The sequence below is a fragment of the Rattus norvegicus genome, chromosome 2 (genome assembly GCF_021556685.1).
Source record: "Rattus norvegicus strain SHRSP/BbbUtx chromosome 2, alternate assembly SHRSP_T2T, whole genome shotgun sequence".
Classification (NCBI taxonomy): domain Eukaryota; kingdom Metazoa; phylum Chordata; class Mammalia; order Rodentia; family Muridae; genus Rattus; species Rattus norvegicus.
Window position 1 is genome coordinate 214,710,191 of NC_141535.1, and position 12,728 is coordinate 214,722,918.

The 12,728-nt window shown below is 38.2% G+C and overlaps 1 protein-coding gene across 1 annotated transcript; it reads left to right on the forward strand.

The window, feature by feature from the left end:
* Positions 1-365: 365 nt before the first annotated feature.
* Tram1l1 (translocation associated membrane protein 1-like 1) lies at positions 366-2,549 on the forward strand. The gene is given in 1 exon segment (NM_001107724.1): positions 366-2,549. A coding segment is annotated over 1 exon segment (1,092 nt). The 5' UTR covers positions 366-490; the 3' UTR covers positions 1,583-2,549.
* Positions 2,550-12,728: the final 10,179 nt, after the last annotated feature.

Here is a 12,728-nt window from a genome sequence, read left to right on the forward strand (position 1 = left end):
CGCGCGTGCACACACACACACACACACACACACAGGAGAGAGAGAGAGAGAGAGAGAGAGAGAGAGAAATTTGATTTCCACAGCATCAGCTCCTTAAGGGAAGGTGAGATTCCTAAGAGATCAGTAGAGAGCACCAGGGAGCTCGCTGCTGTGTTGCTATGGTGATGATGGCAATGGTAATGACAGTGGCACCAGATTTCCCTGTTCCTGGGAAGCCCCTCCGGCTCCCGCGGGTGGGCGGCGGCGGCGATCGGTGCGGCAAATCCGCGCTCGCACCCGGGCCTGCGGGGCAGGGGCGCGGCGCTCGATTTCCTTCCCTGCCTCTGCAGCCCCTGTGCGCATGCTCGGCCTACGCGGCCCCAGCCTTTGATTGATCGGTCGGCAGCGGCTGCGACCCTGGGCGGCAGACGGGCGGGGATGGGGAGCCCGGCGCTGGGAGCGGCGCAGTGATCAGCGGTGGCGGCCGGTGAGTACCGGTGAGTACCGCGGCATGGGGCTCCGCAAGAAGAACGCCAGGAACCCCCCGGTGCTGAGCCACGAATTCATGGTGCAGAACCACGCGGATATGGTCTCCTGCGTGGGCATGTTCTTCGTGCTGGGACTTATGTTCGAGGGCACGGCCGAGATGTCGATCGTGTTCCTCACCCTGCAGCATGGAGTCGTTGTCCCAGCGGAAGGGCTACCCTCGGGGTCCAGGACCCTTTACCATTATGGGGTCAAAGATCTGGCCACAGTGTTCTTCTACATGCTGGTGGCCATCATCATTCACGCCACCATTCAGGAGTACGTGCTAGATAAGCTCAGCCGGAGACTGCAGCTCACCAAAGGCAAACAAAACAAATTGAATGAGGCCGGGCAGCTGAGTGTGTTCTACATAGTGTCTGGTATCTGGGGTATGATCATTCTGGCCTCTGAGAACTGCCTGTCAGACCCCACTCTATTGTGGAAGTCTCAGCCCCACAACATGATGACATTTCAGATGAAATTTTTCTACATCTCACAGTTGGCTTACTGGTTTCATAGTTTCCCGGAGCTCTACTTCCAGAAAGTCAGGAAACAAGATATCCCGGGTCAACTCATCTACATTGGCCTCCACCTCTTCCACATTGGAGGGGCCTATCTCTTGTACTTGAACCACCTGGGCCTGCTGCTTCTGATGCTGCACTATGCTGTCGAGCTCCTCTCCAGCGTGTGCAGCCTGCTTTACTTTGGCGATGAGCGGTACCAGAAAGGGTTGTCTTTGTGGCCTATCGTGTTTATATCCGGGAGACTCGTGACACTGATTGTCTCAGTGGTTACAGTAGGGCTTCACTTGGCCGGGACAAATCGGAATGGAAATGCTCTCTCTGGTAATGTCAATGTGTTGGCAGCTAAAATCGCTGTTCTGTCCTCGAGTTGCAGTATCCAGGTGTACATAACATGGACCTTGACGACCGTCTGGCTTCAGAGATGGTTAGAAGATGCGAATCTTCATGTCTGTGGGAGGAAGAGACGGTCCAGGTCGAGAAAAGGCACAGAAAATGGAGTGGAGAATCCAAATAGAATAGATTCTCCACCAAAGAAGAAAGAGAAAGCTCCTTAGCAGTTGCAAGCGAATTGATTCTTACCTCCAAGGGAATCCACTTCTTCTTATGTGGTGTCTCTGTGCTAGAGATTTTCTGTTCTTCAGAACGGGTCGTGCTTTTTGAATATTGCTAATGTATTGTCTAATGTGTTTTTAAGGTTTTGCAGACGTATGAGTGGGGGAGGGGGGTTAAGACTAAACCACTCAGCCTCTAAATACTGTCAGAATAGTTAACGGACCAACATCTTATTTAGTTAGGTTCTTACCTCAACGATTTTCCAAACGTTTTGTGGTGATGACTGCAGAATTGTGTACATAAATAATAGTTTCCTGCTTCCAATGTTCTTTATCGAATTAACAAGTCTGCTAGCAAAGTGGTTTGTTTTCTCAATGTTCTCCTGCAGGATAAAGTGGAAAATCTGATAAAGGTTAAACTCAAATCAGTATTATGTAACCGTTGGGATTTTTTTAAAGTGTTTTAAATTTACAATGGAAAGCATTTGTCAAACCACCAAAAATATGTGTTTAATTTTATGAGTAGTAATTGTTAGTGCTTACGCCCCCATTAAAGCATCAAAATATGAATAGATGACATGTGTGGTGATATTGACATTTAGCGAATCAAGATACCTTTAATAAATATGGTGGGTTACTAAAGAAGTAAACGACTTCTTCCTGTTTATTTTAAACACTTGTACAGGAAAACTCGCAAAATTAAATATTACTGAAAAAAATCGTAGCTACTCTTAATATTTATTAAGAATGTTTTTTGCAGATTCATAAATCTGGTGAAAACAGTATATCAGAAGAATATTACTTAATATATAAACAATTTTAAAATTAACAGTATGGATAAACATGTATGTATATATATATACACACATATATATACACTGTTTAAATAATATATATTATAAATACATATTTGTGTGTGTATAGCTAATTATATCTGGGAAATATCTGACATATTAAACCCCATTTGAAGATGAAGTGGCCAAATAAATTTATGAATGAATTTTAGAATGGTGTTGTTACTGCAGCTTCCACCCTTTATTGGGAGACATTGTTATAGGGTGATCTTGTTCATTATACATATGTATATAGTTTGTATTCTTTACAGAAGCCAATACAAACAATGGGCTGTGAGATAAATATTTATATCTGGCTCAGTCCTGATGTTGATTTGATTTCCGCAGTGCTGGTATTCTTGCCTTTCACTGATATGGTAAAGTATAGCACCCGCAGTGAAGCCTGTATGTTTCCTGCATTTCCTGGTTGTCTACAGTTTCTTTTCATGCTTCTCATCTCTCCTTGTGATAGTCTCTTAGGTGTGTTAATGATTCAGGTTTCCCCAAAAGTGAGATTCCTAAAACTTTATGTTTACCTAGCAGAGTACAGACTGAAAAGCCAAGGGGTTTGGGGGGGAGGAACTTTTCTACTCTGGCTTCTTTCAAAGGTAAGTAACCAAGTTTTCTTTCTTTCTGGATATGGAAGCGGTTTTCCCCCACCTCCTTTTTCTCATTTGCAGGATATTGATAGTCTATGCTCTGAGTTGTAGAATCATGAGCATTTCACCACGTGCTATAAGTTGTAAAGCCAAATTTCAACTTTTCATATGACTTAGAACTCTCTCACATATTCCTTACTTCTAAGAGTCTGAATTGTTCTTTGTAATCAAACACATGATAACAAATTTCTTATCAGGCACTTAATTTGCAGATAATCTTTTCAAATCTAACTGAACTCCGTGTACGATCACAGGACAGTGTCGATTTCATTTCACAAGTGTTAGCTTGAACTTAGCAATATGTTAGCAATATGTTTGATTAGAATCTGAGTTGATGTCTCTGAGATTCTTATAGCTCTCTACTCCTCAAATTAACTTCCAGCATAGCATCCACTTGATTCCGTTCCTGGTTTGATTTCTTCAGTGTTCTGGCAAGAAGAAAAAAAGCAAACCTAAAACTCAAAGCTTCTTGGTAACTCATTGGATGATATGATACTCACAGGGTGCTTGGTTTCAGCTCTGTTGTTTGCTTCACTGGTGGAAAAGGGAAATTCCTTTTTTTTAATATATAAAATATAACTCCACAAGAAATAAGTTTGGTGACAAGTTGGAAAGATCCTAGCTCTATCTCTCAGGGAGTTCAGGAGATAATGTCACGAAATACGTGTGTGCCAATAAGTTTTGGAAGAAATGCTGCAGATTTAATTCAGCTTGGTATGAATTGTTACATCTCTTTAAAATCTTCTCACGGAATTTAAGAGGCACAGGACTAAGGACAACATTGGCATTAGCTAACCACATTTTACATTAATCATTAGAGGCTAGAGAAGCCTTAAGTTGTGTCTGATAATAAAATCCAGAGGTTCTCCTCTGAGGCATAAGCTTTAATGATTTTTCGAACTTTGTTGCTTAAATAAGACGACAAGATAGAGATATCCTGGGATGAATTCCAAACATACTTTATGTTTAAAATATGACTCTACTAGCATTTAAATGGAATTGGTACCATCTTGTTTAGCAAATGGTAAGAATGGGTCATTGCCTTGTAAGGGATAAACAAGCTCTGGCTGTCATTATTCCCTCGTGTTCAGTATAATTCCATTTCAACTCCATAAGGGAAGTGTAATCTTTAATAACATCACTTGATCCATCTCCCCATGTGTGTTTAACAGTATGAGAATGATGCATGCCACCACCACTTATCTTTGAACTACATTCAAGAAGATTGCAATTATCACATTAATAATTAATACCCTTTTTAATTGTCAAATATTCTGATAGCCTTTTAATTTGGAGAACAGGAGTACAGTTTCTACTTCTTGTTCAACTGGACTAAAAGTCATTTTCAGCAGGTAAAAGAATTTTGCCAGTGCTTTGTGTAGGAAAGACTATATTGGCATAGGGGTGTGTGTGTGTGTGTGTGTGTGTGTGTGTGTGTGTGTGTGTTGAATACACTTGTATATGTTCATTATATCTGTGTGTTCATTCGTGTGTGCTGAAATATTCCTATAGGTCAAAGGGGACGCTGGGTTCTCACCTTCTGCCTTGTTTGATACAGGGTCTAGACATTGTGTGCTGCTGATGGCCTTTGAGTTTCTAGAGCTTCTCCTGGCTCCACCCCCTGTCTCAGGATCACTGGGAATTGCAGACATGCACTGTTGCACCTGGATTTACCTGTGACTTAAGGATTTGAATTCAGATTCTCACACTTGTGGGACAAATGCTTTACCGACTGAGACATCTCTCCAATCCTTAAAACAGTTATAGAGGAAATTGTTCAGAGGAAGTATGTTTGAGAAGCATGTCAGTTATATGAATTAAATAGTGCCTTGGACTTGGGTCCTTGCTTTATGTCAGAGATTTCCTTCTATTTGAGAGATAAGACATCTCTCAGGGGCAGCATGGAGATGGAGAGGGAGAGGGAAAAGGAGAGGAGTAGAAGGGGGAGGGAGAGGTAAAGATATGACTTGCCCAGCTGCCTAGAGTGGACAACTTTCAGTGAGAAGATGGAGGTGCTAGTGGGTTTCCATCAGACCAGGTAACCAGCAATTTCATAGTCTCAGCTCCTGAATTCTCTGGACTTAAATATTTTTTTTTTTCATTTCAGTCTTCATTCCAGTTTACCATCTCTGAAGTACTACCCCCACAATAGAACAATTTCGCTTAATTATATGCAAAGATTGTCGTAAATCCTTCCTACAAATTCTGAAAGACATTTCTAAATTATGAAATTGGAATCAGTCAATTTCCAGTCTAGGTTTTTCCATTTAAATCTTTAGAAGAAAGTCAGTTTTAGCAACTGCTACATCTTTGATACTTTTCAGACTTAATTGGTATGCAATATGCCAAACATTGGGAAGTCTGAAGTTTTCACTATAGTGTTCTGTCTGCTGTCAGCAGTTACCATTGTCTTTTACGCTATAACTTTGTGTCACTAACGTATTCAAGTTCCAAATCTCAAAAATATGTGGAAATATAACTTGTGAATGTTTTCAGGGATATTTAATGATTTAAGGATAAATCAGTGGAATGCAGTAATATTAAATAATGGTTAAATAAGTTTAAAATGAAGAGTACTGACCAGACACCCATGTGTACATGTTTGTCACTGATATGGGATGTAACCAATGAGTAATCCAGGCTCAGTATAGATTTTAAGTTAAGGACAAACTGATATTCTCAGTTCTACCATTAGCAGATCATATCAGAGATGAGAACAAGGTAACTGAGAAAACACCATTTCTTAAGACATATTCTTTTAATCTTTATGCCTAAATTAACACAAAATCAGTTCCCTCTGATTTCACCCTTAAAACAATAAAGTATTAATACATATAATGAAGTTTAATCTGTAAACTTTGAATTGCTTTTCAAAGATATTTCCAACTTCCTTGACCTCATTACAGCAGGAGACACTAACAAGTCATTGTAAAATGGTAATAAATGACTCCAATCTTCATTTCTATCTGTGACTCCCAACGGTGTAAGAACTTTGAAAAGGATTTAGAGTCTAGGTAATCAAAAGTCTTTAAGTGACAGGAATGATCAATCTCACAATAACACAATGAGTGGCAACACAGGCAGTGTCAGTTTGTGTGTGTGTGTGTGTGTGTGTGTGTGTGTGTGTGTGTACATAAACTTGTTTATATTCAAATATATGTATGAATGTGTCTTGTCCCATTCAGTAATCCATTGAATATGTGTTAAGCAGGTAAGCCTTTGATCACATTTACATATATGTATAGTGCACATATTTATAGACTATGAATTTCTGTTATTACCTTATTGGGCTTTTAATTCAAGGTAATTTCATCATCACAGTTAAAATTGAAGTGGTTGTAAATGACTTACAAAGCTTCCCACTGCTAAGATTGACACAGCCTTCTCAACTATTCTTAAGTGGCACCAAAAGATATACTGATCTTTTAAAGATCAATATAACTACATTGAACCATTTTTATCCTCCAACCTCCATAATTTATGTTAAGTTTCATCCAGAACTTTGAACATTCTGTGAAATTTGACAAAATCATGAAAGTAATCTACTGTTCTAATATTACAGACTTTTATGTCTTAACTTTTCATGTTAAGACACTATTCCTGTGCCCATCACTATTATCAAATTATAACATTAACTATTTTTATCTTCTGTTAAGGTAAAAGGCAATAATACTTCAAACATAATTATTCACTATTAAAATATGTGCATTTTGTAGAATAAAATACCCATATAAATATATATATATAATTAAAATGTGTAGGAATTTGTTAGCAACTACATCCTAAAATGGGTTATAGCTTATTATACAATTTAGTGAAAATATATTCAGTGTAATCCAATGTATATGTTAAGAATTAACTAAGCCATCCAATGAACACTTTTGCAAGGATGAGAAAGAAAGTCAGCTCTTAACAGTGGAGACTCCTCACAAATGGAGATCAAATAATTAAAACTCACTAAGGAGTAAGGCACAAATAAATTATTTTTATTCACAAAATGTATACCTCAGTGTGTGTAGAATTGGCAGGCAACAAGGGAAAACACAGTATCTCAGAGCCAAAGGCAACAGTGTTAAGAGGAGAACAATGTTACTGCTTCTTAATTATATCAACAGCTCCTTAGCACTGGATGGTTTAGAATGGTAGACAGGTCTGTAGATTGCAGTGTGAGGACAGTGCCGGTGAAAGGACAGGGAGGACTGGCCTGTTGGCACAGATGAAGGAGACTAGGTTAGGGTGTGGTCTGTGATGATACAAAGTCTGTGCTTAACTTGTATCTCTGTAAAGTAGAACAGAGAAATGGTTAAAAAGAAAGAATTCCAATACTTCTTTACCTGTATAGTATACTAAGAAGAATATGTGGCCAAAAACTGTTTTCTTTTTTTTTTCTTTTTTCTTTTCTTTTCAACAACTGTTTTCTTTGTTGTACTTGTCTTAGGGTTGGAAGATTAGATGCTATCCGTGCACTTGGGTGGAAGCAACACTGCATGAGCCCAGTGAAGAATGCGTGACAAAGCTCTGGGTGGATGGGGCTGATTCGTGTGTACCTGTTTGCCTATAAGTGTGTATTCTTATTGCATATGCATGAGTTTGTGTGTGCTCATGTATGTTGGATCCACACATGTGAATCATGTGAGCATTTGCATGTGGGGATCAGGAGTTGAGATCAGATGTATTTCTCTATTGCTCTCCCTTTATTTTATTATTTTTTTATCATTCTTTTATTGAACCTTGAGTTTACTGATTGGTCAAGATGAACTGACAATAGGTCCCAGTGGTCCTTCTGTCTCTGCCTCCTTGGCACTAGCATTCCAGATGTAGTCTAATAAACCAGGCCTTTTACCTGGTTGCTGGGGATCTGATCACAGGTCGTCATATATATGGAGGGAGCAACTCACTGACTGATCTTCTTGCCAGCTCTGAAAAGAACATTTTTAAATTATTTGGAATACTGAGTTTAGATATCTATTTAAAGCTTTTAGAAAATCTATGCAAAACAGATTTTTAAAAAATATCTATCTTCTATCTCTATCTTCATCTTATATTGCTTTGCATTTTATTTAATGTCAGTTGTATTACTATTAAAATCAATCAGAATTATTGATTCTTTCCCCTTTTGCCCATTACTTTATATTTCTGCAAAATGAAAGAGATCCATTTAAACAAGGAGTGAGATTTTTGGTCCTACAATTGAAAAGATTCATCTCTGGGTAAGATTAAGAGGATGTCTATTGATGAAGAATGTGTCTTTTCCAGAACTGACTAGCTACCCTAAAGAACAAACAGTTGCCATGCAAAGTGGGGCAAAAATGAGAGTAAAATATAGTTAACTAAGCTAAGCAAAGCAACAGTCATAATCTGTAATGCATAATTCTGGTAGAAATGTATGGATGTATAGAAGTACTTGTAGATTTTAATAATATAGCATGTGAGCATTTTAATAACATAAAATATGATTCACATAAGAACTTAGTGTATTTGTTTAAAACATAATCATAGGATTTCACAAATTCTGTTAAATTTTTTATACCACCAGGCAATTTGTTTAGAACAGTTCCTACAGAACTATCAAATGTGCACTAGTGACAGTAGCTCAACTTAAATAATTATAAACTTAAATATTATACAAATATTTTAATCTCAAAAGAGTTCTGAATTTGTCGGCAAATTTTCAAAATGGAATTGAAATATACTCTAGCTTCACTAGACACTCTGTAAAATGTGATGTCTTCAATTCTATTAGAAACCTATGCTTGTAAAAGAGGTTATTTTTGCAAACTGGTTTTGCAAATATACTTTGTAAAATATTGAAGCTATGAGATATTTATGTTTACTTCCTGAAAGTTTTCAGATATGTAACAGGGATTGGAGAGGAGGCTCAATGGCCAATAACAGTGGCTGCTCTTACAAAGGACCTAGGTTGGTTACCAGTACCGACAATGACAGGTCACAACCATCCATCACCCTAGTTCCAGGGAATCTACTGTCCTCTTCTTGCTCCCATAACTATCAGGCACACATGTACACACACACACACACACACACACACACACACACACACACACACAATTAAAATATTCACGCAAGAAAAATCAACTAAATGGCTGGAAACATAGTTCACTGGGAAAGAGTGGTTACTGATCTTCCAGTGGACCCTGATATGATTTCCAGCTCCCATTCAGGGGCTCGCCAACCCCTGTGACTCCAATTCTAGGGCATCTGACACTTTCCTCTGATGTCTACAAGCAACAAGCATGCACGTGGGGTACAGACATATATGCAAGCAAAACATGCATATGTGTAAAATAAATAATGAAATATCCCACCTTTTACTAAATTTACCATTGCTGGAATGAGAGAGTGCATAGATTATCACTAAAATGTTAAATTTAGCAAATATCACATGGACCATGTAGCTACCAGATGCTTGGAACCATAATAAAAATGATATACTCTATAGACTGGTATGGCAGCCCAGCAGGTATCAGCATTTTCCTTGGAAGCCTGATCACCTGAATTTAATCCCTAAGATTGAAATGAAGGTAGAAAGAGACAACTCCATAGAATTTCCCCTCTGAGGTTCACATGTGCCATGAAATGCCCAATACAATAATAACTTAAAATGGCATATCTAGTAGTGTATAGAAATTTTGCTTTATATTGTCTTTGCATTAATTTTATTTTGTCTCTATTTTAAAAGCTTTGCCATAATTATGTCAAAGCTAGCATTTGCTCATTATCTTTTATGTCACACAGAGGCTGTATTTTTCTTATATTTTATTTTCTTTATATGTATTATGTCATGTGTGTGTGTTTCTCTCTCTCTCTCTCTCTCTGTGTGTGTGTGTGTGTGTTTGTGTGTCTGTGTGTCTGTGTGTCTGTGTGTGTGTATAAAGGGGGCTGATGGCATGTGTGGGCACAAATGTCAGTTCAAATGTTATGTGCATGTACGTACCTGTATGTTGAGACCCAAGATTAACAACAAGGCTCGTCATTGTTCTTCCAAGGTAATTTAAAAGGAAAATCTCTCTTTAAAACCCAGAGGTCACTGAAACCTAATCTCAATACTTGGAATTTCCTTTCTCTGTCTTTTAAAGCAGAATCATAGGCAGGCTATTGCATACCCAGCATTTACATGTCTAGGGATCTGAAATTTGGTACTCTTGTCTACCCAGCCAACACTTTAACATCTGAGCCAACTCCCAAACCTCTGGGCTTTTATTTTTAATTGAGGTTCCAAATATAATTACTATGGGAAATAAAAGAAACTATAAAAAGTAATGGAACTTGTTGTTGATTTTGGTTAATTTTATTTATCCATGTCAACAATATTTGTCAATGGTCATACTTCCCCAATTGAAAACAAAGTGACTGAAAATTTAAGATTAAGTACATATTTTATATATATATATGTCATATATCTGTATTAATTATATTTATGTATTATTATGTGTGTATATGTGTATGTTTATATATAGTTATACATATATATTTACTAATTGGTGAATTCTATACATGCATGCAATATATTTTGATAATTTTCTCCTCTCATTCTTCCTTCTGACTCTTTCCGAATCAACCATCTTCTTTCTTACATCCTCTCAACTTCATGAGGAAAAGGGAGGGGAGATGGTGATGAGGGAGGGAGTGCCAGGAGAGACAGGGGAAATTAACAGGCATTTGAGGTGTATTATAAAAGCATAATACAGTAGAAACTTCTTAGGCATATCTACATGTATTAAGGCAATCTAAATGAAATCACGAAGGCAGACGGAACACCAAATGGAGAGCTCTTGTCACCAAGTGAAGCCTTCAGTACCATGACTGAGTTACATCTAATTGAGTTGTTGGTCAAAAAAAGGGCCCCACAGGAATCACCAAGCAATTCAGGCTATTGCCAAGACTATAGGTTAATCTCCACAAACGGATGGCAAGGCTCCATTGCTGAAGACGACAAATGCCCACCTCACTGAACTTTGAGCTGTCCAGCTGACACCTGAAGAGAGCTCCCATCCCTTCTTTCTAGTACCTTTGGTACAGGAATGCACTCTACTCTACCAAAGGAAAAATGTAGCTAGCCCAGCAACAAACCCTTTGCTATGTACTGGTGTCTTGCCTGAGAGACAAGCTAGGGCAATGGTAGCAAAATTTGTGGGGAAGGGGTAACCAAATGATATCTGATTTGACTTAAGGCCCACTCTATGAGATGGAATCGACCCTAAATGGTAAATCTCCATCAAATCCCTCCCCTCAGGGCTCAGAGAACTCTTGGAAGAGGAGAGAGAAAAAAGTGCATGTGCCAGATGGAATGGAGGACACACTTCTCTCTGTCAACATGGCAGATGCACATAAGAGGGTCTAGACTGAGGCAGCATGCACAAGATCTGCATGGCTCTGCAGAAGAAGAGGATCCAGAACTGAAGGAAGTAGACACATGTCCCACTGGAGCACAAAGGAAAATGCCAATTGATAAATCCTTGCAGGTGAAAATTTAGTGAGACTCCTTCACGGAGTCTCACTGAAGAAACAAACTACACTTAAGATAGACTCAACTCAGAGATTTTATTCCTCAAACTTTATTTTATTATTTTTAGTTTCAATCAGCCCCCCCCCTCTGTCCTTCAGGTCTATTCTTTATATATCCTAACTGTGATTTCCATCTTTTTATGTGATTCCTGAACGTGTTCATGAATGGATCTCTGTGTCATGTGTCTACCCCTGAGCATTTTTCTTGTTTCATTTATTCAATTCAAATATATTAGAGTTTTAATAATATAATAATTTATATATTATACACTTACATATTATATTATATTGCATTATATTATATTATATTATATTAAATTAAATTATAATCCCTTAAAAGCCTATTTATTTCCTAATGGAAGACAGAAAGGGGGGATCTGTATGGGATGGAGGGGGAGAACCTGGGATAAGAAATTGGGGAAGAAACTGTATTCGGGATATATAGTGGGAAAAATCGATTAAATAAAAGATAAAAAATAAAATAAACAATAGTCATGCTATTGATAGTGTATAGGTATTTATGACAAAACCTTAGCACGAGAAAAGCAAGAATACAGAAACAAAGTCATTGTGTCTTTAATAGTAGGTTATTGTATTTTTATTTAACATATGGGATATCACATATACATACACCTGTATTTAAAAGTTAAAGATATATTTTTGCTCAGAGAAAATTACATATTTTATAAATTTTATGATTGCTATGATCTTATTTGTGTAGAATATCAATCTCTATTTACATAATTAAATTCAAGCTTTATATTTCACTTTTTTCCAGTAACTTCCTTATTCTGCTATGATAGAAAGAAGTCCCCTACAGCCGTGTTTGGCGGCATCTCTCCTGATGATGTTGGCGTTTGAAAACGGCAAGTGGGCGTGGAGCATCTTCCATAGGCTGCTGTGTGGGAGAACATGGGAGCAAAGGGAAACTGAAGCAGAAGAGAAAGGCCAGGGTAACACCATGTAGGGCATCAGCTGACAAATTAAGAAACTGGTATGCGCGAAGGCTCCTTTAGACATTCAGAAATAAATGTGTCCTGTGACACGGACGGCTCTGCTCATACCTTCAAACAGATCAGGGCTAATAAACCACAAGGCTGAGCGTAAGGAACAACAAGCAATTGAAGGGTC